Source organism: Peromyscus californicus, unplaced genomic scaffold (assembly GCF_007827085.1).
Source record: "Peromyscus californicus insignis strain IS unplaced genomic scaffold, ASM782708v3 Scaffold_5__1_contigs__length_169319896, whole genome shotgun sequence".
Taxonomy (NCBI): Eukaryota; Metazoa; Chordata; class Mammalia; order Rodentia; family Cricetidae; genus Peromyscus; species Peromyscus californicus.
In genome coordinates, this window is record NW_026294573.1 from 34,896,924 (window position 1) to 34,924,786 (window position 27,863).

General features: G+C 46.7%; 2 protein-coding genes across 4 annotated transcripts in view; one reads left to right on the forward strand and one right to left on the reverse strand.

The window, feature by feature from the left end:
• Positions 1 to 1,686: 1,686 nt before the first annotated feature.
• On the reverse strand, positions 1,687 to 8,456 carry Ebna1bp2 (EBNA1 binding protein 2). The gene is made up of 9 exons (XM_052718675.1): positions 8,280 to 8,456; positions 8,116 to 8,199; positions 7,757 to 7,929; positions 7,089 to 7,212; positions 5,871 to 5,960; positions 5,519 to 5,594; positions 5,192 to 5,285; positions 2,051 to 2,213; positions 1,687 to 1,919 (listed from the first exon to the last, which is right to left on the reverse strand). Exons 1-9 carry the CDS (start codon positions 8,337 to 8,339, stop codon positions 1,869 to 1,871), a joined length of 915 nt encoding a protein of 304 aa, XP_052574635.1. The 5' UTR covers positions 8,340 to 8,456; the 3' UTR covers positions 1,687 to 1,868.
• A 52-nt stretch (positions 8,457 to 8,508) lies between these two features.
• Positions 8,509 to 27,863, forward strand: part of Cfap57 (cilia and flagella associated protein 57) — a 74,554-nt gene continuing 55,199 nt past the window's right edge. For all 3 annotated transcript variants that reach the window (XM_052718670.1, XM_052718671.1, XM_052718672.1), the window contains exons 1-6: positions 8,509 to 8,595; positions 8,949 to 9,110; positions 16,258 to 16,574; positions 18,151 to 18,434; positions 21,367 to 21,574; positions 27,589 to 27,741. In XM_052718670.1, the coding sequence (XP_052574630.1) occupies positions 8,954 to 9,110; positions 16,258 to 16,574; positions 18,151 to 18,434; positions 21,367 to 21,574; positions 27,589 to 27,741 (1,119 nt within the window). In that variant the 5' untranslated portion in view covers positions 8,509 to 8,595; positions 8,949 to 8,953. The remainder of the gene's footprint in view (positions 8,596 to 8,948; positions 9,111 to 16,257; positions 16,575 to 18,150; positions 18,435 to 21,366; positions 21,575 to 27,588; positions 27,742 to 27,863) is intronic.

Sequence of the window (27,863 nt, forward strand, 5' to 3'; positions counted from 1 at the left end):
TAATTATCCTGTCTATCTTTTGCCTCTGGGCTTTCCCCTTATTTCTGTAAATCTTACTCTTACTCTGTGGCTTGCTGTGTAGCTGGATGGTTGGCCCCTGGAGTCCTCCTCCTTCTTGTTGTCACATAGTTCTTACAAAAGCCAGTTAAAGAACAATAATGCTGGCCCCAATACCTGTCTTCCTGTAAAATCTCCCGTCATCACGATACCATCAGGCCATGTGGCCCTCATCAGTTTGAGCAGATGTAACTGTCTCCAAAGCTGAGCTAAATAAACTTCTTCTTTATGAAGTACTTGAACTCAGATATTCTGATCAAGGTAGATTACTACACAACCCCAGCAGAGTAATACTAAACAAGGGACTACTTAAGGACTATTGGATATAGAATGGACTGTATTAGGATTCTAACTTGAGAGGTGGGCAATGTTTTGCATGTGAAAGAGAGACAGGATGGAGAGGGCTATAAAAATAGTAAATTCAAGTATCTGCAGCACAGTGGGGCTAACTAATCCACAGTCATGTTATTTTAGGAGCTAGTAGGAATCTCTGGACACAAAGCAGTAAGAATGAGACAAAAACATTAATTACCTTGACTTCATCAACACACTGTACACACATACACTACAGCCATAAATATTAAAGTAACAAATTTGAGCGGGGGAATGATGGTACATGCCTGTGATCCTATCATTTGGGAGGTAAAGGAAGGATCAGTTTGAGGCCAGCTTGGGCTACATGAGACCGTCTCAAAACAAAAAATTGGGAGGCAAATGTACAAGGAAGGAGACAGTTCAGACAGACAGGATAAAGAACTGTAGAAAATATTCTCAAACTTACCATTCCCATCCCGGAAGCTTATGGACACTGCAACTGTGGAAAAGCAGAAGTTCCAAGGATAAGATGGTGGGGAGAAAAGCCTGAATCTGCCAAGCATGGTGGCATATGCCTTTAATCTCAGCACTCGGGAGGCAGCGGCAGGAGGATCTCTGTGAGTTCGAGGCTAGTCTGGTCTATAGAGCAAGTTCCAGGACATCCAGAGCTATGTAGAGAGACCCTTCCTCAAAAATAAATAAATAAATAAATAAATAAATAAATAAATAAATAAATAAATAAATAAAAGCAAAAAAGCAAAGCCCGAATCTTTCCAAGAAGCCTAATCAAAGAATAAACATGGGCTTCCCATATCAGAGGAGCTCTAAGAGGGAAGGATGAGAGAGAATGGAAGAAGCCCCTCACTCCTCATGGCAACAGGAGGCTCCAGGACAAAGGGGTGGGGTCCTCACCGTCTTAAGCAACAATTCACATCAGTCAAACTAAAGGCAGTTTTAGAAATGGGAGATATAAATTTACCTATTTTCTTAAAAAAGAAACTGAAAAAATGGAACACAATAAAAGGCAGAAGACAGGGAACACCAGGCCCAGGAAATAATGTGATGTTCGAAAACAGACCAAGTGATGGTTTATGGCCGACCTCTGCTGCCACAAAGGACAAAAGAAGGTAAGTGGAGAAGGCAAGGTGAGGAAAAGCCAGGGGCTATGCCAGAGGCCATCTGACCCAACAGACCTTCCTCTCCAGGGACTGGCTCTGCCCGCTCGGGGACTGGCTGTGCCAGGACCACGTGGGAGAGAGGAAAAAGTGAGAAGTGTAGGTTCAACGTGCAGCTACCAAAGAAAGGCATTACCAATAATCAGCAATATTCTTTAATATGCAAACTTCTCAATCTTTTAGTCTCTGCTTTTGATCCAAGAGTATCTTTCATAATTTTAATTTAGTAAAAAACTTCTTCAAAAAGAAAGACAAAAGCTCTGAGTGTTCTGTAGTCTGGACATTCCCCTTTTCCTTGGTTCTTTATAAAAACAATGCTGTTCAGCGGGTTTTACTCTTCATTTTCTGTCTTGTTCGTTTTCCTGGCCGCTTCTGCAGACAAAACAAAAATCGTATGTAGTCGCACAGTACTTGGCCTTCTGTGTCAGGGTGAGAAGGAACCAAGAGAACAGATTTGGAGTTGAAAACAGACTGAACTGGCGCCCCCTGGACCCCTCACTTACATTTGCCCCTTTCTTCCCAGGCTTCCTGGGGCCCTTGCCGTGAGCCACCTTGGCTCGGAAGCTGGAGACGTCGTCGTAGCTCTCACGGGTGTTCCACTTGGAGCCTTTCTTCTTTCCACCAAAACCAAACTTCTGGTTTTTGTACCGTCGTTTGGCATTGGGCCTGAAAAAGGTGGGCCCACAGATAACTGCACCGTAAACCTGATGAGCCGTGTGGCCTGGTGACAGGCGCAGGCTCATTTCTGCAAAGTTCTTAGGCACCACTCGCTGTTCCAGGTCTCTTCTTGACCTTACATTTTCACTCTACAGACCACCTGGGTGAACTCATCTATTAAGAAGTAACTCCAGAGGAGGAGAACCCAGAAAAGGCTCCATCAGCACCATCCAGCTTCCTGCTTCCACTGCTGGCATCCATTTGAACTCAATCCTGCTAGTTCAGCCCTAGCTGTCTCTACTTCTCAAGCACAAATCCACAGTTAGTACTCAGATGTAATAAACTTTAAAACTTGTCAAATTCAGCCTAGCCAAACCACCACACCTCCCCTCCTGGGCTTGTTCCAGCTCCCGTGGAAATGCCAGCTTGGGATTGGGGTCTCTACTATCTGCCCAGCACCCTGCTCTTCTGACATCTTCATCAGCCCTCACCCCTTTTCTTCCCTGCACATGGCACTTTTGAGCCATTACCCTTGCCCAGCGGGGCTGCTGTACTGTCCCCTAGTCAAGTCTCCACTTCCCTGACTGCCGTTTATTTATACACACACACACACACACACACACCTGTCACCTTCTCAAAATGGGCGCATGACCTGCTCATAAATAACTGAGCCAAGCCGGTGTCTGTCCCCCTAATGCCACCAGGATGAAGGCTCCCTAACTAACTGCTGGCCTCACAGTGTTCCCAGTGAGGGCAAACACAGGCTGCTCCTCACATGCAGCCCACTGGCTCCCTATGCCTCTCTATGGCTCTGCTGATTCTTTCTTCCTCCAACACTTCTCTCCCACTTTCCTGCTCAGATGTTCACGGCCTTCACATCAGACTCAGGTGGGATGGTCCTCCATCAGGAAGCCATCCCCAGACTGTGCTAAGACTTCAAAATGTGCGCCCACCTGTGCAGAAAGTGAGACTGAAAAGGGGCACAGAGAGCCCCCAACCCCCTTTCAATCTTCATAGCACTGAGGCACACACCACTGCCTCACAGTAAATAAAGCAACAACGAAGGAGGTACTCGAAGCCTCCCTCCTAATGAGTGGCTGGACCTGGACCTGAGTCCTCAGGCTGGACTGCCCACCATCACTCTGAGAGTCAGGGAGTAAAACAGTCATTTGATGCTCTTTTCAAATGATCCAGTGTAAGGAACACATGTAAGGCCTAGGGTGAACAACCCTGGTCAGGAGTGATAAGCAATAGAATGATGTAAGTAAACCACAAATGGAGTAGTGATAAGCTATAAGCTATGTGTAGAAGTAGGGATAAGACTAGAAACCTAGCCAGGAAAGAATATAAAAGATGAAGCCTCAGACCCGACCAACAGAGCTCGTCAGGCCCTCGCGCGAGACGACTCTCCTCTGCCAGAGACGTGAGATCCTGCCCCCAGTGCAGACGTGGCTGACCTGAGGAAGGCTGACCCAAGATCCAGAGGAACAGACGTGGCGAGTCCGGACCTGTATACCCGGAGAGGTACTCCTGCTTCCATTTGGAAGACAGGATGAATATTGCTTGTAATCTTACTGTGTGAATAAATGAGTGTTATACCAAGTCTGAATCAAGAGTGATTATTCCTCCCCCGTAACTGGGGTATGTGCTCGCTACAGTTGGCGTAGTCGGCAGGATTTTGGGCTTAAAGCCTCCTTGACCACTGAGCACTGAGGAATGTAAAATAAGTAATACAAAAGAATTGGCTATTACTCTGGTGGAGTAACAAATTACAGGAAACCAAATAAACTAGCAAGTGACCTCAAAGCCGCTCTGAGAAATCAACTCCTCGAAGTCAACTCTGAGGACCTAAAGAAAATCTGAAGGTCCAAGGAGGAAGAACTGGTAGGAGAGAGAGTATCAGAAGCAGACGGGAAACACCACCCTCCCTAAGGGTGCGGAGTACCGAAAGAATACCGGACACCTTGATGCCAACCCAGACCCCTGGGGAAGAGCGGAAGGTGCTGGGAAAGAGCTAAATGAGGCGCTGGCTGGCCAAAAGGATAGAAAGGATTGCGGATTTGAAATTTGAAAAATTGATAACTGATTCTTTGAATCAGTCTAAACGAATTAGTGACTGGGAGTGGTACCGTAGGAAAAAATTAATTAAATTTTTGTACGGCTTGGTATACCACTTACAATGAATAGATTAATTAAGAAATTTAAGAAGACTAACATCTCCCCAGTGACAGGTAGAGAATACCAAGATGAGGTTGAAGAACAGTGGGGAAAAGTAGCCTCCAAGGTTAAAAATAAGGCCGGCATGAAATCAGTAAATGTAACTAACACATTAACAAATCCGGATGTGGTAGAACAAGAATTAGAGGGATGTAGCAAGGCACAAACTATCGCACTGCTTATGAAAACGGTGCAGGATATTGATAAGGACAGATTAATGGGCAAAAGGCTAGCCTTAAACATAGTGAGGAAGGAACAGGAGCGTAGCGCTACTCCTGGATGGAATGGATGTAACACCGTACCATCATTTCCTGTCTCTACCCAAAGTAAGAGAACTCCTATTAGAAGTACTATATCAGCTCTGAACCCCTTCAGCACTGGAGGAGGTAGTAATCGTCCCAAATTTGAAATGGGAACGAAGTTTGAGGAAATCAGGCCATATACTCCTCAGGAGATCTCAGAATTACGGAAAGATTATGCCCAAAATGGACAGAAAGACGCAGAATATATGTGCCGACTGTGGGAAAAGGGAGCTGACACAGTCATGTTAACTGATCTATTATTCCTCCCCCGTAACTGGGGTATGTGCTCGCTACATCCAGGTACCAACTTCCCCCTTCACACATTCCTGGGGCCACAGGTCCATCCCATAGCATCAAAGTCTCTACCCCTTGAGCAATGGTACTCTCTACTGGAGGCCTTCCCTGGGGAGCTCCCTCACCGGACTGACTGTTAGCCATCACAAGACAAACCAAACTTGAAACCCTTACCCTTTACTCATCTGCTGGCCCTTAGCTCTTGCCTTTGCACCACGTTCAGCAGGCTTCTGATCCCCATCGAGGAAATCCAGCTTATCAGAGAAGCCTGTGAAGGAAGAAGCATTTCCATCAGCACCACTGTGTTTCTAGGATCGTTCAAGACATGGCTGTTATTCCCTAAATGCATCTTAAGAAGCACACCTCATTCCCTACACCATTCCCCAAACTTAAGCCCAGCAGATTAAAAGCAAGATGACCGCAAAGCACTAAATGGCACTATATTCCTTTAGCTCTAAAGTACCCAATACCCGGGCTCCCCTACCTTTAACAGACACTGACCTTTCTGGTATTTCTTGATGGCATTCATCATATGTGCCTTCTCCCGCTGCCTCTTCTGAAGGACCTCAGTCTGCACCTGTGAGACAGACACCTTGTGGTCAGGCATGCATCCCAAACCACGACTCCAAAGACTACCAATCAGAGCACCAGCTGCTGCCTACTATGTTGGGTGGGCCATGGTGTCCCATGGTGCTGAGTGAACCTGTGCTCAGGGAAACCGCCAGACCCACTTCACCAGTAAGACCCAAACCAGTAAGGACCAAACTCACAGGGGGCCAGAACCAGATCACACCACAGCCACCTGCCCTGGCATTCCTGCCTTGTCCTATTGTGTGCAGGTGTTCTTTCTCACCTTCTTCCCATACTTCCGAAGCGCTCGAAGTTGCTTGGCCTTTTCAGATTTCTCCATGGCAGCCTGTTTAGTCTGCAGCTTCTGTCGGATCTAAAAGACAGGATGTTGTCAGCTACTATACGGAGCACACTAGACCAAGGCTCCAGTAGTCCATTAACTCTGAAAGCCGTGGAGCGTGTGTACTTCCCTAGTTTTCCACATGTGGATAATACAGCCCCAAAGTTCAGCCTTTATTCCGGCACCAAAAGTGTCAGTGTGCAGCCAGAGCTTAAAAGTGGCCCTGCCTCTTCAAGTATGCTTGTTCTATTACACAAAGCTGCCTGCTTGTCAGACAAGACCTGTTTCTCCCAAGCCCTGTTTACAGATTAAGGCTAAACTTCAGTGCCCTCTTCTAACGGGCCACCACACATGTCATCACACTCCTGCACACTGATACCTCGCCTCTGCCATCAAGCACACACGTTTTACTGAAAGCGTAGGTAGTCATCAGCATGACTGTCAGGTGTATCTGGGCTTGTCTCTGGGTTAGCTTCTTGGGGTACCACCTGGAATTCTTTAAGATGAAGACTGAGACCAAATGAACCATTTAAATACACCCTGGATTCCATGTCAAAGTCTTTTCCTCCCAAAACTAAATGAAGATCAAGTCCTCCAACCCTAAATTACACTCTATCTGAGCCATACATCAACCTCTTACTTTCTAGAAAGCAGAAGCCCAGAGAAGAAAACCCTGTCTATAAGCAATAATGTTCTTGTTGGCAATGCTGAGCCCAGAACTACAAGACTATTGTGTCTATATACCATGCCACTAACCCTGCCAGGAAGGAAATACACAAGCCTTCTTTACTGCAAGGACACTTCTTCCAGCTCTTCTCTCCCTATTTTATCTAAGTGACTGGCGTGCCTCTGAAGCAAAGACTCTCCTTTAGAAATACTGATTACAGGGGCTGAAAAGTTGGCTCAGCAGTTAAGAGCACGGGCTGTTCTTCCAGAAGACCTGGGTTCAATTCCCAGCCTCCACCTGGCAGGACAACTCCAGTTACAGAGAAGCTGACACTCTGACACCACTGCACATAAAAAAAATAAATTACATATATAAAATACTGATTACAGCCAGCACAAATCCTTTTTAAAGACCACAGGAAATGAGCCAGCTGAATGGACATACTTCAGGGTGAAGCCTTGGCTTTCCAGAGGGAAAACTTGCCTGTCTCTTACCTTTTGCATCTGCTGATCTGACTTGGCCATTTCTGCAAAATAATCAGTGGGTCGCTTGGTGGGGACTTGGAGCTGATGGAGCCGGGGTAGCACAGCCAGCACTGCGGCCTGGGCCTGGCGGTAGCTGAAATTGCAGGACAGAGTGAAATGAGGGGTGGAGAAAGGCCTCCATTTCTTATTGCCTCTCAGGAGTTAACCAGTCTCGGGACTATGGACATCCCACCGGCACTAGCAAGACAAAACAAACAAAAGCTTCGATAAAACTCCACTAATTTCATATGTAACAGAAATCTCACTTCACACTCATTTTTAAGGGGGAAATATTTCTAAAAGCCAATCAGGTGTTTAAAACGATGAGCTTACTAAAGGTACCATTAACACCCAAACTATGAACTCTTTCCCAATCATTACAGAAAGTCCATTCACAACCGTCCCTAGGCAGTCTGTTCTAATGACTGGATGCACCCACACAAACTTTAAATGAGTTATTTGGAATAGCCCTCAAGCAGGGCTCTGGTTAAATATGACCAAGGAGCTAGTCTTTCAAGCAGGAGGAACCCTAGCTCCACTCTGAGGTTCAGGCTAACTCCTCAGAGCCTCTGCGGGTGCAGGCATACTACGTTCCCCTTCCGGTGATTCTCTATCACAGGACCCATAACACAACATACAAACTCATTTCCCTCTGGAAGTCGTCTTCTGGATTAACACCTTTCTTCTGGTCCTTGTTCTGGGGTGTAGGCTGAGGTTCACTGACATCCGGCACTGGACCCAGGGTCACATCGAGCCTTTCAACCCACTCCAGATCCCGTTTGAATTCAGCCAAACACTGCTTCAGACCGTTCTAGGTAAGTCAGACAGGATGCTCATGAGAACCCAGAGTTTGTCTCTCTCAAACCCAAAGTGCTAAGCTCAAATACCAGCACATGAAGCCGACCGCCTGGTCAAGGCGCAGGGTACATCTGTCTCCCAAGTAGCACGGCTCTGTGCACACCCCATTCCAAGGACCCCGACCCCCAAGTGAGCTCACCACATCATTCACCGCCTTCTTCGGCCTCTCTAGGACAACATTGAGGCCTGGCTTCAGGAGTCCGTGGGAAAACGCATCCTGCAACTACAGACCCGGGCGCGTCAGGACCAAAGAGCTAGAGTTCCCGTCCCACGCTTTGCCCCGCGAGCCCCGCTGCCGCCTACCTCCCGGTCTGAGACCAGGGACTCTTCCGATTCCGCGTCTGAGAGCGGAGGGGTATCCATCTCGCGGTCTCCCACTCCCGCGGGGTGAGCCCGTCACTCCACGTGCCCTGAAGACACACCAGCACCAACAACTTCTCCACTCGCTTCAGGCTTTTCGACCCGGGCTTCCGCTTCCGGTTGCAGAGCCGCACTTCCGGTTTCTCGTTGCTATAGGAACTGCTGTGGCGTTTGGGCGTGCCTGAGTTACTCCGGATCTTTAGAAGGAGTACCTGCGGATCCCTGCGTGGTCTGGTAACCCAGAGTCGTGAAGAGAGAGGTGAGAGGTTTCTCTGGGGTCCTTTGAAGAGCCTGGGGTCGTTGAGAAAGCAAGAGAGAAAGGCAAAGCGTGGAAGGAGCCGCGGGGGCGGGGCGACAAGGAGAGGAGCCTGGGGGCGGGGCGACGAGGAGAGGAGTCTGGGGGCGGGGCGATAGAGGGGTGAGGTGAACTCAGAGAGGGGCGGGCCAAAGGCGGAGTTCAGGACTGGGGCGGGGGCGGGGCCGTGGGCGGGGCGGGGCCGTGGGCGGGGCGGGGCCGTGGGCGGGGCCGTGGACGGGGCGGGGCGGGGAGATGCGATGTGCTTCTCCACTCTCACCTGCTTGCTGATCATCTTCAGCAGCATTCTTTGACAGGTACCATGTCCACCGTGGTAGCTCAGGCGCTGCATGTTTTTGGTCTTCGTGCCCACGTGGCCAACAATATCTTCTTCTTCGATGAACAGATCATTATATTTCCTTCAGGAAATCACTGTGTGAAGTACAATCTGGATCAGAAATGGCAAAAATTCATTCCAGGTAAAAAGAAAAAGAAACCCTTCCCATCTTGTCACAAATATTAAAGGCATGTGCTACACAGAACCACACAGTCTTGACGATTAGGGAGGTCTATTTTTGACAGCTGGGATATACATGTAGTTTTTATAAATGTAGACGAAATAAATGTCAATTTGCACTGTTTAATAATAGGTTAACCTGACACAGGTAGTCAAAATGACATGCAAAATAACACTGATTTTAAAAGTATTTCTTCACTGTGACTTCACAGAAGTTACTTTGAAGAGTGTTTTTCTTGTAGTCTCCTGCAGTTGGGTTTGTCCTCACCAGAACCCCTTTTGAGTCTAACAGTTTCAAGAGCGCAGCACCTTCATTGAATCCCTGTACGGTGGACACACTGGAAATCTTATCCTAAGTCACAAATTATCTTCCTTAGAACCTGACCCCTGTTTTTATTTACATTGGTCCAGCCAGCCAGTGATATTCATGACGTTTCCCCCACTTGTTTATTCATTCATAAGCAAATATGAAAGACCACAATCCATATATGTAATCACTAATGAATTACTATTACATAAAGATCTGTGCATGCAGACACCCAGGATCAGCCATTTCCAGTATCTCTCCATTGCTTTCCTCTCAGTACACCCCACCACCACCCCACCACCACCCCACCACCCCGGCCAGCCCATCTTGGGTCATGCATGTACTACATTGGGTCTTGCATTTACCACACTGTGTATACAAAGTATACTTTCGTTTTCACGATTTTCCTATTTTATACAAATGGAATCATAGTCTGTGTGTTCTGTTACTAGCGTCTTTTGTTCAGCTTCTGTGAGTCATGCATTTTGACACATAGAACTGAGTCCATTTTGTTGCATTATAGCATTCCATTCTGGGATTACACACACACACACACACACACACACACACACACACACACACACTTACTCTATAGCCATTCTAGATTTGAGGGGCATGTGGGAAATAACAATTATTTGCTATTAGAAACATACCACCGGGCTGGAGAGATGGCTCAGAGGTTAAGAGCACTGCTTGCTCTTCCAAAGGTCCTGAGTTCAATTCCCAGCAACCACATGGTGGCTCACAACCATCTGTAGTGAGATCTGGTGCCCTCTTCTGGCCTGAAGGGATACATGCAGACAGAACACTGTATACATAATAAATAAATAAATCTAAAAAAAAAAAAAAAAAAAAAAAAAAGAAACATACCACCAAGCCGGGCGGTGGTGGCGCACGCCTTTAATCCCAGCACTCGGGAGGCAGAGGCAGGCGGATCTCTGTGAGTTCGAGGCCAGCCTGGTCTACAGAGCGAGATCCAGGAAAGGCGCAAAGCTACAAAGAGAAACCCTGTCTCGAAAAAACCAAAAAAAAAAAAAAAAAAAAAAAAAAAAAAAAAAAAAAAGAAACATACCACCATTAACTATTCTTGCATTCACACAAGTCTGCAAAGATGTTCCAGGACACACGGCCAGAACTAAAATTACTGAGAAATGTGATCATATTGGTTTATGTTGCTACTAGCAATGCATAAGTGTCCCTATTACCCATCCTCACCAGCTCTTGCTGTTGTTCAACTTCCTAATTTGTGTGTGTGTGAGAGAGAGAGATTCTAGTTATCAAAAAAGGGATCTGTTGTTTTAGCTTGCATGTCTGTATTGCTAATTAAGATGGGTATCTTTTCACATGTTTATGGAATATCCCTGCTTCAATTTATGTTAAATGGCTTTTATCAACTTTTCTATTATTTTTGTGAGTTTCGTTTTGAGGGGTAGCTCTCTTGAGTTATGGACACACTTGTATACTCTGTATGCTAATCATTTGTCAGATGCATGTGTTAGAAATAATTCTCTTCTGCAGTCTGTGCTTTTTCCTCCTCGTGGTATCTTGGGATGGAGAATAATTCTTAGTTTGTTTGTTTGGTTGGTTGGTTGGTTGGTTGGGTTTTTTTTTCAAGACAGAGTTTCTCTGTGTAACAGCCCTGGCTGTGCTGGAACTCACTATGTAGACCAGGCTGGCCTCAAACTCACAGAAATCCACCTGCCTCTGCCTCCCAAGTGCTGGGATTAAAGGCGTGTGCCACCACTGCCCAACAATAATTCTTAGTTTTAATGAAGTAAAAGTTATCAAATGTCTGACAGGGGTGGCGCACACCTTTAATCCCAGCACTCAGGAGACAGAAGCAGAAGAAACTCTGAGTTCAAGACCAGCCTGGTCTACAAGTGAGTTCCAGGACACCCAGAGCTGTTACACAAGGAAACTCTGTCTCAACTCCCCTCCAAAAAAGTTATCAAACACCATGTAAACATTATGGAAGAATAAACCATATTAAGTATAGTTGAGGGGCTGGGGACATAACGAAGTGGGTAAAGCACTTGCCGGGCATGTGTGAGGACCTAAACTTGAACCCACATAAAGCCAGGGGTGATAGCACACATCTGACATCCCATTGCTTCTATGGAAAGATGGGAAATAGACATAGGAGATGCCACAGAAGCCTGTGGGCCAGCTAGCCTGGCATGCACAGCAGTGAACAGCAAAGAGACCCTGCCTCAAACAGGGTGGAAGACCCACACCCCAGGGTGTCCTCTGACCTCCACAAATGTGCCATGGCAAGTGCACGAGCACACACACACACACACACACACACACACACACACACACACACAGGGAGAGGGAGAGAGAGAGAGAGAGAGAGAGAGAGAGAGAGAGAGAGAGAGAGAGAGAGTTGAATTTATTATCTTTTATGTCCAGCATATTTGCTGGACTATCACTAACTCTAGTAACTTTTCTATAGACACATCTACAATAATAATGGTTTCTTTACCTTGTGTCACTATCCTGGGAAGCATCTTGAGAGAGTTGAGTAGAAGCAATGAAAATGCTCCTAGTCGTTATGTTTCTGGTCATAAAGAAATTCTATTCATATCTCCTTATAAAGAAAGATATTTGCTGTGAACAAATGTCAGTGTCCTATATCAGGTTAAATAAATTCTTTTTTCCCAGTTTTCTGGGCTTTTGCCCTCAGTGAACAGATTATGGATTTCCTAGCATGTATTTTCTGTATCTAATATAGAACTTTGTATATGACTTACTAACACTAAAACAACCATCATTTTATATATACAGACAATATTTGAGTATATTTTCTCTCATATTCACTAGGTTCTGCCACTGTTGCTTTGTATAATTCATATAGTCCAGCTGGGATCCTTTCCCATCGACATTTAGTGATGAGACATAGTGCTCAATTCTCCAAGTTTTTGTTAGTTTGAGAATGTTTTATTTCATCTTCATTTAAGAAGCTAGTTTGATGGGGTATAGAATTTTGGGGGTATGGGTTTTATTCCATTGTCTTTTGGCCTCTGCTTTATTATAGTAGCTAAGGAATTAGCCACTGGGATCTTATTTCTGTGGTACACAGTCTTTCCCTAGATGTTTGTAATGTCTTCTTTGTCTATGTGTGAGTGTGTGCACATGCGTGTATGTGTGTGTGTGTGTGTGTGTGTGTGTCCCCGTGTGTGTGTGTGTGTGTGTGTGTGTGTGTGTGTGTGTGTGTGTGTGTCCCACTTCCTGTTTTCCTTTCTCATTCACCTAAGAGTTCTCTGGGATCTCAAACATCTTGAGAGGGGACTGATAACATCAGGTAAGGGGATGCATAAGGCAGGGTGGGGGCAGTCCGGGGTCTGTTTTGGAGTAGGCGAGACTGGTTTCCCCTAAACAGACACAGAAGCACAGTTGTTATACTTGAGCAGCCAGAGTGAGAAAGGGTTGAGAGAAGAGACATGTCTGCTTGACACACAGAGAAGCAACTAAATGGAATGTAAAGGGGCAGTTTGGACTCCCAGGCTTCCGTTAACTCAGAGACCCTACTCCAGTTACAGGGAGGAGCCGTGGAAGAACTAGCAGAAGAAGAACCAAGAAAAGGGGAGAAGAGATGGAGGTATTTCAAGGATAAGTGAATTAACTGGACTGAGCGCAGTATGTCTGACAAACTAAAATCAGTCAAGAAGTCTGGTCATGGGCCACATGGAAGTATTGCCATCAGTGACCATGTCACAACAGTGGTCCTAGAGGACTGTGTTACCTAGTGATGCTGTAGACATCTTGCTTTAGTCCACACTATGATCTTCACCAAACTCACTTAAGGACACCGTTCTCAACATACCTGTTCTTGCACAAGGCATGGCTATGCCAAGCACCTGCTGGTATTCAGTCCCTGGTAAATGAACAAATGAATGAATGAGCAAGAAAGCCATGTTCCCTGCCCTCCACAAGCTCCGTGCTGTAGCAGAGATAAGCGTGTGCTTTCCAGTACTCAGACTTGTATCAATGAGGGGGACAAACGCTTCCCACAGTGCATCCGGGTAGAAAGCACATGTGTAAACACGTTCCCCTTGCCTCCTCCAGACACGAACATGCCCCTAGCTTTAAGCCATTTCCCTCCCATTCTTGCCTCAGTCCCAACCTCTGCCCTCAGCTTCAAAATCTTACTCAGCTTCTACATCCTTTTACCCCAAAATATTCACACTATGGAGTTTATAGTATACATCCAAAATCCATTTTTATTATTTCCTCTTTCCTCCTGTTCTTTCCTTGCTGGATATCCAAACTCATGTTAAAGACATTATTACCAAAGCAATGAGACCCAGGCATAAATATCCCAGAAGCCCAGTAAATATGTATATAAATGTGTAACTTTAATATACAAGTACTATTAGGATTCAGTGCTAAGCTAGCCAGTTATGTCTTTGAGAAATGGGAAGCCATTAAGAGTCATACTTCTTTTTTTTAACGTGTATGTATGTGTGTCTGCATGAGTGTGCATGTGCCTGCAGGCTAGAAGAGTATATCAGATCCCCTGGAGCTGAAGTTACCTGCAGTTTGAGCCTCCCAACTCAGGTACAGGGAATCGAACCCAGTTCTTCTGAAAGAGCAGGACACACTCTCAACAGAGTCTCACTAATTATCCTTTCTCATCATGGGCCCAGGAAAGATTGAAGATTTAAATGTAAATCAATCAAATTATTAAAAACTAGAAACAAATACACATAGTTAAAGTTCAGTGACTCAGAGGGGCCATTTTAAGGAAAAATCAGCAGAGTCTAGCTTGTCCAGCCTGTACTCCACCCCTGGTGTCCCACTTCTCCACAGGGCCCAGAAACCTCAATGTCATTCACTGGATTCTATCGGTTCTACCTGTTAACATTTCCCCAGTCGCCCCTTTTGACGTGTGTACTGTTCCTGCTGCCTTCATATAGCACATTGCCACCATCACCTCTAGCTCTTCGCTTCCCCTCTGACCAGTTTCCCTGCCTCAGGACTGCCATCCACACAGCTGCTGGGGAGATTTTCCTACAGCGCACATCTGACCCTTCCTAAAGGTTCCCAGTGGCTCCTGTTGCCTCCCAACTGCAATCTAAGCCTTGTGCAAGGCTCTCAGTAACCGAGAGCCATGCTCCTCTCCCACACAGCTGTCCCTCCAGGCTCCCTGCAGAAGTTCGGTGTGCGGGGCAATTGTGCTGCAGGACAATACACTCACTCATCCCTCCTTAGCTTGCTGGAAAGTAGCAGCGTGGAGCCCATCACAGAGGGACTCCCATAATCTGCTAGTGCATCTTCCTCTACCCCACTCAACCGCCCTGTCTGGGACCCACATTCACAGTGATTCACCCCTCTGCACAGTGCCGACGGCCCACAATACTTTGAGGCCTCTGAAAAGATTTACTTTGTATTAATAGGAGAAGAAAATGAATACAGCAATAGTGATTATATGATTGCAAATCCAGCCTGGATTCTATTCCTGTCTATGTAAGTGCAACCACCAAATATATGAATATATATGTACATAATATACATATCTATTCAATTCTGTTACACTTATTTATTCATTGTGTGTGTGTGTGTGTGTGTGTGTGTGTGTGTATGTGTGTGTGTGTGTGTGTGTGTTCATGCTTGTACACCTGCTTGCCATGGCATGCATGTGATGGTCAGAAGACAACTTGTAGGAATTTGTTCCTTCCTTCTACCATGTGGGTTCTGGGCATCAAATTTCTGGGCAGGTGCTTGGCATAGCCATGCCTTGTGCAAGAACAGGTATGTTGAGAACGGTGTCCTTAAGTGAGTTTTGTGAAGATCATAGTGTGGACTAAAGCAGCAAGCACTCTTACCCACTGAGCCAGCTTGCTAGCCCTATTTTTAATTTTTTTATTTATAATTATGTGTACATGTATGCACAGGAGGCATGTGCATGTCGGGGGGCGGGGGTGTGTGCCTGTGGAGGCCAGAGGCTTTGGATCCCCCTGGAGCTGGAGTTACAGGTGATTGTGAGCCACCTGATGTGGGTGCTGGGAACCTAACTCCGGTCCTGTAGAAAAGTCACCAGCCCTATTTTTATCATTTTTAATGAAGGAAGAGACCCGTGAAAGCAAAATGCCCAAGGCCCACATAGTAGGGCCTGCTGTGGCCCTATTCTGTCTTCTGGATGAAGTGTCACACTTTAATCCTCACCACAGCTTTCATTTCATCTGTGTGACTGCAAGATGCTGGCAGGGTTTCTGGCTATCGTCTCTAAATTCTAGGAAAAGGGAAGAGAGTATGCATGTCTTCCTGCTTATCAAGGAAGCACAAAGCTTCATCATAGACTTCCGTGTCTGCCTAGCTGCCAGACTGAGCAATTGAGTAGCTAGCATTCAGCCTCTGCGGTAGAGTACCCAATGCTGGATTCTCAAGGTGTGAAGGCCTGCAGGATTGGAGCCTACCCCACCCTTGTCGGCCCATCCCTGGTCACTCCTGACTCCCACACAGTGCTCCAGCAATCCATCTCCTTGGGATTTCCCCCACCATATGCACCCTCTATTACAGCCATTCACTGCTTGAGCTTCTCCTGCCATGTGCAACTTCCTCCATCCTATCTGGTCCTGACTCAGAAAAGACTCCTTGGCATCCTCGCTCACCTAGTGAGGTGCCCATCCCTGTCATTTTCACAATTGCCTGCATACAGTTGAACCAAGAGGTGGCCCAGGACTGATCTTTGCACATCATACACCTTTCTCCTCTGTCGGTGGTGCCCCTTGCTAAGCCTGGTTGGACCTTGATGGAAACTTTGTCTGCCCTCAGTCCCCCCTTTTACCTCCTTTTGCAGGCTCAGACAAGAGTCAGGGCATGCTGGCCTTGTCCATCAGTCCCAATCGGCGATACCTCGCTATCTCCGAGACTGTGCTGGAAAAACCTACCATCACTATTTATGAGCTGTCATCCATCCCTTGCCGGAAGCGCAAAGTCCTGAATAATTTTGACTTCCAAGTTCAAAAGTTTATCAGCATGGCTTTTTCTCCAGACTCTAAATACCTGCTGACCCAGACGTCGCCTCCAGAGTCAAACCTCGTCTATTGGCTATGGGAAAAGCAGAAAGTAATGGCCATTGTTAGATCTGATGTTCAGAACAACCCCATCTACCAGGTACCTCCTGGCATGGCACATGCCTTCCCCATTGTAAAGCAGTAAGCGCCGACTTCTACTTGGCACTTTATACTCATTTCTACCGTGTGTTTTAACACCCGGCTTCACGAGAAGCACATAGGAATATGTGATTATTATTCCATCTTAGAGATGAGGGACTTGAGGCCCTAAGAGGCCAAGTAACTCAGCCAAGACTGCAGAGGTGGTGAGAGGCAGAACCAGCTGTTTTCCAGCTGTCTTCTGTCTTCCTTCGTCTGGCCCAGAACTACTGCCTGGCACAGGCTAGACCCAGCTGCGGTATCTAGAACTTACTCTCCTAGGTTCTGGCCCCTTTGGGCAGCAGGAGGATTTCAGGAACGGCATATAAATTGGTAGATTTGGGTTTTTAATTTTGTTTAGGAGGGGTGTTATGTGGGTTTTAAAACAGGTTATGACTACACAGCTCAGGCTAGCCATGAATTTACGATCTCCCCTGCCTCTGCCTCCCAAGTGCTGGGATTAGAGGTGGATGGGACCATGCTCAGAAAAAAAGGTAGATGTGTAAGGAAGTTACAGTTGTGTGCAGAACAGAATTTTCTATGTGGTTTCAGAACAAAATGAGCCACTCGGAAACAGGTTAGCTGACTGCTTAGGCAGGGAGTCCCAAGATTTTATATTTCTGTCCAGTATCATGTATTCATTTTCATAAGTTCGAGAAGTCTGTACTGTCCATGGTCAGAGATACCAGCTCATCAGAGCTTTAAGCATGCATCATTCGTTTCTCAAAGGTTGATGTGTGAGCCAGGGCACCACCAGCAAAACACTCACATCCCTTCTTAATACAGAGAAGAGTGTTGATTGCCGAATCGCAGAGGCAGGGAGAACCAAAAGGTTGTTTCATCCGGGACATAGTATCCCAGTGATGAGCCCTCCTCAGAGCAGAGAGCACCTCCTCTGTAGTAGATCCAATGAGCACCTACTAGGTGCCCCTCGGCACCTACGCAGAGACTCGGCACAATGTACCACAAGTTGCTCTTTGTCTAGTGAGGACAGCAGGTTAACTGCCCTTAGTGTGTGTTGGATAAGGGCTCCAGCTGCAGGAAATCCATCTGGTGGAAGACCACATCATCCCTCCAGATGTGTGCTTTCCTCCCCCTGGACAGGCCTCCATACACCGGCTCAACCCCATGTCTCTGTTTCCAAATGAACTGCATTCCCTCATGCTGGCACAGAATATAGCTCTGCTCAGACGAGAGAACATGTTAGTGCATGCCTGTAATCACACCACTCGGGAAGTTGAGGTAGGAGGAGTATCTGTTTAAGACCAGCCTGGGCTACATAGTGAGTTCAAGGCCAGCCTGGGCTACAAAAATAAAAAAAAGATTGTTTATTCTACTTTCTTTTTAAAGTGTGTTGACTGATAGTCCATCCAGTAGCTATAGATGTGTATCTTTATCAAATATAAAATTCCATGATTCTATGATACGTAGGAGACATTCTGAACTACCTAAAGTGAGTATTAACTGGTAAAGTGGGAATAATTGCATCAAGAGTCAGCCTGTCTTTTTTTTTTCTTCTGTCCCCTGACATTTTGCAGGTCAGCATCAACCCCCAGGACAATACTCAAGTGTGTGTCACTGGAAATGGGCTATTTAAGCTGCTCCGTTTTTCTGAAGGAACCCTAAAGCAAACCAATTTCCAGAGGGGGGAGTCCCCCAACTACCTGGCCCATGCCTGGGTGTCTGATGACAGGGTCATCGCCGGCACTGACACCGGCAGGCTCTGTCTCTTTGAATCGGGAGATCAGCGCTGGGAGACGAACATAATGGTCAAGGAGCCCACTAGCTCTAAGAGCCTGGATGTCATCCACAAGTCAGAGAGGTAACAGTGCCCTCTGCTGGGCTAGTGCCCACCCTCCTGGTTCTGCCCAAGCTACTTAAAACGAGCTTCTTCCGAAGCCTCTCACAGATTTGGTTCCTAGCACCCACATGGCAGCTCACAATCGTTCCAGGACATCTGGCGCCATCTTCTGGCCTCTGAGGGCACTGTTAGGGTCCATGAGAAGTCCCACAAAAAGCCCATCAGACACATAAGTAATCAATAAGAGCATTTAATTTCTTGAGAATAAAAATTCCAGCATGCTGGGGTAAAGCCGTCTGACAAAATGGCAAAGCGGTGACCCCGAGAGAAGCCCGCAGGCTCCTTTTATGCAGGATTAGGGGAATTCCAGCTGTGGTTAAGTTGACTTTGAAGTGATTGGGTATAGACTCTTACTGGTACAGGAGTCATTTTATGATTGGCTCATGACATCTGGCCAGCAACTGTGGCTACAGTGTCAGGGGTCTGTCTGCTGTGTCCGGGGTCTGTCTGCAGTGTCCGGGGTCTGTCTGCAGTGTCAGGGGTCTGTCTGCAGTGTCATGGGTCTGTCTGCAGTGTCAGGGGTCTGTCTGCTGTGTCAGGGGTCTGTCTACTGTGTCAGGGGTCTGTCTGCAGTGTCCGGGGTCTGTCTGCTGTGTCAGGGGTCTGTCTGCAGTGTCCGGGGTCTGTCTGCAGTGTCAGGGGTCTGTCTGCAGTGTCAGGGGTCTGTCTGCAGTGTCAGGGGTCTGTCTGCAGTGTCAGGGGTCTGTCTGCAGTGTCCGGGGTCTGTCTGCAGTGTTAGGGGTCTGTCTGCTGTGTCAGGGGTCTGTCTTCTGTGTCAGGGGTCTGTTTGACTAAAAATAGCAAGAACAGTTCCTGCTTGTGACTAGGTAGAACCCTAATTGGCTACTAGACTGGACGTACTTCCTGAGGGTCTGATTGAAGCCAGACATGAGTCAGCATAGGATGGTGGGGTGATATGGGGCAGAGGTTTTAGCAAACTAGCCCCTGGGGGAAAAAAACAACTGGTCCTGTTAGAGTGGGTCCTGTTATAAGAGGGGACAGCCACTTCAAGCACCATGTACCCATGCAGCACACTTACATACATACGAGCTAGACCCAAAGACATAAGCTAACAATAGTCTTGTTTAAGCCTCTTTCCACCCTTCCCCTTGAAAACCAGCTACACCCATTTCTTCCTTCTCTTTCAGCATCCATCTCTATTCAAGCACAAACCTGGCCATGATGACCATGGCCTACATACAACTCTTTTTATTTTTATGCCTAGTCTCATTTTATACACAGTTCAGTATGACAAGTCTTCAAAATTTTGTTTTTTTTTTTCAAAAGCATGTTTTCTATGGCTGGCTGCCTAATTTACCAAATTCATGACATAAAGGCCCTCAGAGCCCTTGCGGTGTGCAAGGCGACTTGACAGGCCCTCAGGCGGTGACAGTCGAATGGGAGGTAACCATGAGCAAAGAGGGCTAAGGAAGTGGATTCAGTAGATCTGACAGAAGACTGTCTGGTGGGGGGTACTGGGGAGGGGTGGTTCCATCTGCATTGTGACAGGAGTGTCACCTCTCACACATAGTGGAATTGCTGTGGGATGTGTCAGACACTGTTGACAAAGCCATGGGAGTCCTGTCCTTCACAGTGTCTGTCATCATCACGCCAGCTTTACAGACCAGGGGACGGAGACCTAAGATCTCAGCACTGCTCTCTGACAGGGACCAGAATTCCATTTCCTTCTCTCTGAGCCAAGAGCCCAATCTCCCCGCCACCTGGCACCCTGTGGATTCTTCCTCCTCAGTAACTTCTGGTCCCCCAATTCCCACAACCCCTCCCCATGCCGGTTGGTATGTCTTTATTTTGTGGCTTGAGAATGGCTTCCTAAGGAAGTCTTGATGGAATTATTTCCCCCTTTTGTAATGACTACTTCCATTAGGTAGTTCAGATCATCCCTTATGTGCCGCTACATCTTGAAACTTTGTAACAACATTTTATGAAGACACGTGTCTATGTCCGCTATATGCACAGTATTTTGGTGGGTCCAGGACTCCCAGCACAAAGGCCCCTTAGCCCAGCCCAGCAGCGCTTCCTCTCTCCCCTCCTGAAAAGGAACATCAGCTCTCATCTCTGGGTTCCTTGCATGACCGATGTATTTTCTTGCTTGTGGGCTCAACCGTGCAGTTCTCTCTGTCCGCTTGCTACCCCAACACACAGACGCATGCTCACCGGTTCCCGTTTGCCCTGGAGTGCCTGACCAAGAGCACTTGGCCTCTGCTCGCCTAAGGCAGGTGCACCTCCTCAGTTCCTGCCCTCAGAAAGCCTGTATTGCCTGTAGCTAGGTCTTTGTGGCATGCCTAGCTGCCCCTTAGCAGTCCTTAGCACATGAGCCTGAGACTTGAAGCTTCTGGGGCCAAGGACTGTGCTGATCTTATATACTGTGGTTTCACGGAGCCCTTATAACTCTAAATTAACATTTATGAGCAGGTATAAATATTTATTGTATGACTAAAGAAATAGGAAAAGAGACCTGGGTTCAAATCTCAGCTCTGCCAGGCAGTTATATTATCTTACTATACCCAGTCCCCTGAACCACTTATTTCTAAACTAAGTTGGTAATCCCCATCCTCTGTCTAGCAGACATACTCACTGTGCCGTGTAGAGTTCCCAAGCCAGACAGCAGCATTTGGCTATGGGAAAGGAGATCCGTGGGTGGCATTGTTCACAACCAAAGATATCTCTCAGAAGACAGGGTCTCCTTATGTGGCCTACATACTGAAACTCACTGTATAGACCAGGCTGGCCTTGGACTCACAGAGATCCACCTGCCTGTGTCCTGGAATTAAATTTGTGTGCCGGCCATCTCCCCGCCCCCACCCCCCAGAGCTTAATGCTTCTCCTTAGGATTGTCTCCAAAACAACATCATGTGCTCTCTTCCTTTTCCAGCCTGATCGAATTTCCACCACCAAGCTCCCCAGTCCCCTCCTTCGAACAGATGGTGGCAACCAGTTACCCCCACCACATGTCCATGCCCCAAGTATTTGCCATCGCTGCCTATTCAAAGGGGTTCGCCTGCTCGGCCGGGCCGGGCAGGGTGCTACTCTTTGAGAAGGTGGAAGAGAAGGACTTCTACCGAGAGAGCAGGGAGATCCGGGTAAGGAGGAAGCAAACGGGGTCCTGGAGGGCATTGTTCTGCAGCAGCCATGTTCTGACAGAGCATTTCACCAGGAAGGACTGCAGAGAAGTCCTTCAGTCAGCGAGCCCCGTCCTGAGAAACTCAGGAGCTGGGAAACTGGATTGGGATTTAGAAGTAGCAAGATCTGGATTTAAGTCCTTTGGGGAAATGTGTCAAATTAATGCAGAGAGACTTCCTCCCTGAACTCTGATATCCCATAACCCTTCCATTATTATATCCACGATATTAAGCACACTGGCCAGCACACACATTTATGGAATAAATGATACAGAAATGACCTGAACCAGCAGGTTGTTCTTCAATGACAGAGTCCTGCGGGGGAGGACCAGGAGATGAGAAAATAAAGAGGATAGGAAAGTTGGGATCAGGGGGTCCTTACGCTGATGACTCGTGCAAGCAAGTTTGTTAACAAGAGCGGCATCTTTTATGCAGCTTGCAGGGGGACGTGGGACAGAGTCAACAGAAAACTATTGTACAGTGGGATGAAGTCAGCAGGAAGCTAGTCAAGCAAGAGGGAGATACCATGATAGATGAGGACATCATGGATATCTCAAGTGCATCAAAGATCAAGCACTCAACAGCCTTGGGACTGATGACCACAACCCTTCAAAGGCGGAAGGGTCAAGTTCTCAGGACCCAGAAAACTGGTTTCCCCAAGGCCTGGCCCTAGGTCATTACTGGCCTTGGCTGGCATGTACCTGGTTTTAGACAAATAACTGAGTTATTTTTCCATACATCAGGGTCCCAGGGAAAGTCTCAGACTGTCCTGGTCCTCAACCTAGAAAGCTGTGGAGACAGGCATAGTAAAGCAGGTTGGGGAGGAGCCCAGAAGGCTCCTTGGTGTTTGATGCTACTCTTGAGGGATCTTAGAACATGGAGGACACTTGACAAGAGTACATAACCAGGAACTCCAGGTGGAGACAGCAGCTTCAGCAGGGACACCCTGGCAGCCTCGGGGAGACAATGGTGCATTTAGGCATGCCCTGCTGCCCTGTACAAAGGGGCTCATGACACTTGAAAGGAAAAGAGGGCCACCGTGGCCAGTGAAAGGTAGCAAATGCCGGTCTGGAACATACTTCAGCAGCCCACAAGGATTTGGGGTGGAAAGGACTATGTTTAAGAAAAATTTGATCTGCCCATGATACATGGTGTCAGAAATAACTCTGTGATTTATTGGCTGAAATGAGCTCTTGAACCTCCAAAGCTGTGTTTCTCTGTTTCGAGCATGATATGATAACCCCCATGAGAGGCAGAGGTAAAAGGCATGAGACGGGAGGCTGTGTAGATCCCCACATGCACTGCTGGGTACTCAGTGTTCAAAGAATGGCAGTGGCCACATGGCTGTAGCCAGGAATCAGTGGAGAGCTTTTTGGTTAGTGTAACCCAAAGCTAGTGAGGCCTAAGATCATAGCCGTGGGTAGCAGGGGCAAGGGGAAGAAAGAATGCCCTTGTGAAGACTAATTCTGGGTAGAGGCAGGAGGAGTGTTCTCAATGAGCACCCAGAAATGATGTCCAGGCTTTGAAGTGGGAAGCCTGGGAAAGAGGCCAGAAATAGGGAAACTGGAGAGAGAAGTCACAAGCTGACGCAGTGAGAGTTTACTTAGCCCATAAAGAACTGTCACAGGTATTTATCAAATGTTTACTGAGCCTGGCAGGCTCAGTGTTGGGGGCTGGACACACAGTGTGGTGCACGGGCAGAGGAGGAGGCTGGGGGGGGTGTCAGCACATGAAAAGCCCCAGCTCAGGACTCAACAAGCAGAGAAGCAAAAATGAACAGTGTGTCAGATGAGAACAACACAGGGCAGAAACTCCAGCCAGGAAGACCCAGAAGCTGGAGGGGCTCTGTTCCAGAACCATCTGGGCACTGTCTCTCCAAGGAAGGTGGCATTTGATCCAAAACCAGAGCAAAGTAAAGCAGCTGGGAATGTGAGCTTAGAGACTGGTGGGAAAACCACTGTGCATACAGAGAAAGAATGCTCAGCATGTCCTGACATACACAGCCTACTACCTAGTCCCTAGGACCTTGCTCCTACTGTCTTAAATATCTGGCATTACAATTAGAGACACTATCACTGTGTTCAGTGAAACCCCCCATGTTAGGATAGAATCCCTAAAAGATAAAAATATAGAAAAAATAGGGGCTTGATGGATGGCTCAGTAGACAAAGCTTTTGCTATTTAAGAATAGGACCTGAGTTCAGATCCCCAGCACCCATACAAAAGGCAGGTGCAGTAGTATGCACCTATAACCCCAAAGCAGAGGGAGGAGGCCATATCAGTTGAATCCTGAGAGCTAGCCAATCCAGACAGCCTAGCCAATCAGTGAGCTCTGGGTTCAGTGAGAGACTCTGCCTCCAAAACTACAGTGGAGAGCAATAGAGGAGTGCTGCTTTGAGGACCAGCCTTCTGTGGCTCAGGGATTGAGGGGGAGCCATGGAGTTGGCAGACTGAGGGAGTAAAACTTAACTCTCTGGGGCTGGTAAAAAAAAGGGACACACACACACACACACACACACACACACACACACCCCTTGAGGGTCTTTCTATCATCTCTCTCTCTCATCTCTTTATTTCTTTTCTTACCTCTATCTAGATTTATCCTTTATCATTAATTTTTCTCTTACAGCTATGTATCCCAGCAAAATCTCCCAGGCAATATAAAAATTACAATGTGGTTTACATTCTATTTTTCAAGTGAATGACTATAATGAATACAGGTGAAAAATAACATGCTTTTCATTTCCCTTACATGATCAAACATTTTGTGTATCACAAGTGAAAAACAAATTATTCCCAAGAACCCACATACATTCATGTCCAAGCAATTTGTTATAGAATAACAGAGTGTAAGCAAGCAAGGTGTTTTTCTTAGCCAGTTCTTTTACTGGCAGGCTGCATTTTATGGTTACAAGGAAAGGATCAATCACTTTATTATTTATTTTAAATTGTAATCTTATAAAAATCTTAAAAGAATCACATCTAAACTTTTATGTAGGCAGAAGTTTTCTGTCCCACCAGAAACTCCCAAATACCCAGCAGCTGCTTCCCAAATTACCACACAGAGACTTATATTAATTATAAATGTTCAGCCAGTAGCTTAGGCTTATTACTATTACACTTAAATTAACCCATAATTCTTATCTATGTTTAGCCATGTGGCTTGGTACCTTTCTTCAGTACAACATTCTCATCTTGCTTCCTCTCTGTCTGGCTGACAACCCCTGACTCTGCCTCCTCCTTCCCATCATCCTTAGTTTGGTCACCCCACCTATCATTCCTGCCTGGCTACTGGCCAATCAGTGTTTTATTAAACCAATTTGAGTGACAAATCTTTACAGTGTACAAGATTATTCCACAGCACTTTTATATATGAAAAACAACCAGTCAGCTCTACTTTCAATCCTTAGGGTACATACCCACTCATCAACAATTTTTTTATATCAGGAAGCTGAGGGCAGAAATGGGTACAAGAAATTAGTCATCACTTTTGATCACCAACCCATCCTAGCAAGAAAGGCACATCAGCTAATAATAACCAGGCTGTCCTTGTTCTTGTTTCTAGACTTCAAGGAGTTCCTCACTCAACTATGTGCCTTTCTAAATTTTAAATTGTTCCCTAAGATTTGCTATCTCAAAGCCATTAACAAAAACATCTTAACTTAACCTTAAGTCATTATTTAAAGCTTTGTTTTAGCTGTTATGCACACTGAAAGCTGTGAACACATCTCTCAACATTAAGATGAGAAGAACTTGAGCTAGCCTGGCTTCTAGGACACAGTTGTTTTCCTTAACCATTAACCTAAGCCACAGTCTATATGGCTCCTCAAGAGAAACTCATAAGTCCTAGCTGTGTGACACTTCCTTGTTCTTATTTTCTGTCCTCTGCAGCTCCTGCTTTATTGGGGTGAGGGGAACACCATATCCTGCCTTTACCTTTATTAATTTTCCCACTAAACTAACCTCTGTCACAATCATTTCAATCATCAAAATTCTGTTTACACTGACACTATTACTGTATAAAGTCTTTGTTTCAGTTAAACAGTACAGCTTAGGAGGAAATCATCTTCATAGTAATCCACAGATAAAAATGTCAGTAGAACGGGATATTTCCATGAGATAATCACACTACATTAAAGGCAGTGGGGGGTTCCCCACACACACCCATTCACACCATGTCAGATACCAGAAAAACAAAAAAAAAAAACAAAAAAAAAAACCAGCAGTGGCAAACATGCGAAGACACAGCAGTAGCAAGAGACGTTCCTGAGCCAGAGCCCTCGGGCCTTGCCTAGCCGAGATTCACCCATTGGTGCTTTGCTTTCTGGTGGGCCAATCTCCTGAAATCAGTTGCCATCTACTGCTCCTCTGACGTGGCCACCAGCAGAAGAGGAGAGCCGGTGTCAACTTCTGGCCATCATATCCATGAACACACATTGGTGCACACACATACACAAACACACACACACACACACACACACACACACACACACACACACACCTCACAAGCACACAAAGGAAGAAGGAGAGAGAGAGAGAGAGAGAGAGAGAGAGAGAGAGAGAGAGAGAGAAAAAGGGAGGGAGGGGAAATGATTAAGGAGAATAAAGAAAGCGAAAGAGGTCATTGCTCATTTAACACATATCTATTGTGCACCTACCATGGGGACAGATCCCATGCTTGGTGGCCAAGATGGTGGAGTCAGGTGTGACCCCTTCTCTACAGGAACTTACTGTGTTTGAGAACAGGGCCACACCCATGCATTCACTGTATCCATCCATGTTTGCTTCCACCCATTTATTGCATCCATCATTCCACTGCGTGCCTGCTGCACTCCAGGACCTTATGCACACCCTGGGACACAGTAGTGAAGCAGCTGGGACAGGGTCCTCAGCCCAGAGCTCCCATTCTACTTTGCATGGTGTGATTAAATGTGACAAGATGGGGCCCCAGGTGCTACTGGTACATTTTGGAGATATCTGTCTCCATATCCCAGGGGCTCAGGGAAGGCTTGTTGGTGGAGTGAGCGGTGTGGGACATGTGAAGAAGGGCCAGGCTACATCCAAGCATAGGAAGCCATGCACAAGAACCCAGTGTCCCATGCCCCAGAGACCCACAGAGTATAGAAACACCAAGGAGGTGTGACTGGGCAGAGGCTTCAGTGTTGAGCAGACCCCCCCATTTGTCAGGGAACGACACAGGCTCTAACCCAGTGGTTCTCAACCTTCCTAATGCTGGGACCCTTTACTACAGTCCCTCATGTTGTGGTGACCCCCCAGCCATAAAATTATTTCATTGCTATTTCATAACTATAATTTTGCTACTGTTATGAATTGTTATGTAAATAGCTGAGATTCTATCCCAAGGGGGTCACGACTCACAGTTGAGAACCACTTCTCTAAGAAACTAAGACCTGAGTAGGCTGGCCAGTCAGCACATCTTGTCACTAACAGAAGCTAATATAGAGGGGGAAAGTAAATCTAATTTTATTATGTCTCATTGAGAACAACAGCTCCCCTCCAAGCCTACTGCTGGAGGCAGCAGTGACCCCTTCTTCTCCTGAACCCTTTTACCCACCCCGTATTATAGAGGGGCCACCACATCCCTCCAATGCCCTGAAGTACACACAGATGTGCTGGGTGCCAAGTGAGCCCATGCACTGGGCATCCCACAGGTGAGCAGCTGGAGTGGGTTTAAACAAATGTGCATATCTTAGGGATCTCACATTGGGATGCCTGGCCCACTCATTCCCACGTGTGCGGCTCTCTTACTGTTCAGATGCTAGTTGCTGCAAAATGAATACGTGGTGCTCTTTAAAACTGATGGAAGCAGAGACATGCCAGTCCTCCCTTCTCCAGACCCGAGTAAGATCAGGGAGGTAGCTGGGTCAGGAGTCTGGAACCCTTGTAGCCAGGGACACGCTGACGATTTGGGACCGTGACTGAGAATGGCTGATGGCTGTTTTGTGCCTTGAGCAGATCCCTACGGACCCACAAAGCAATGACCCAAGTCAGTCAGACAAACAGGATGTTCTGTGCCTGTGCTTCAGCCCATCAGAAGAAACCCTGATCGCCAGCACCAGCAAGAACCAACTCTACACCATCACCATGTCTCTGACAGAGATCAGCAAGGTGAGCTTCTTCCAAGGGCATCAGTCCCCATCCAGTCCACACTGGGATGCCCATCAGGGGATGCTCACCATGTGGATAGGGTTTCATGCAAAGCTGTGTGGTTTATGCGCGCTGTTCATACA

Coding starts and splice junctions, on each gene's coding strand:
- Ebna1bp2 (XM_052718675.1), bottom strand. CDS start 8,339: ATGGATACCCCTCCGCTCTCAGACGCGGAATCGGAAGAGTCCCTGGTC. Junction 7,213..7,756: donor TTCCAGAGGGAAATGAGTTT/GTATGTTGTGTT, acceptor CTGCAATTTCAG/CTACCGCCAGGCCCAGGCCG. Junction 5,595..5,870: donor TTCGGAAGTATGGGAAGAAG/GTGAGAAAGAAC, acceptor TCTGTCTCACAG/GTGCAGACTGAGGTCCTTCA.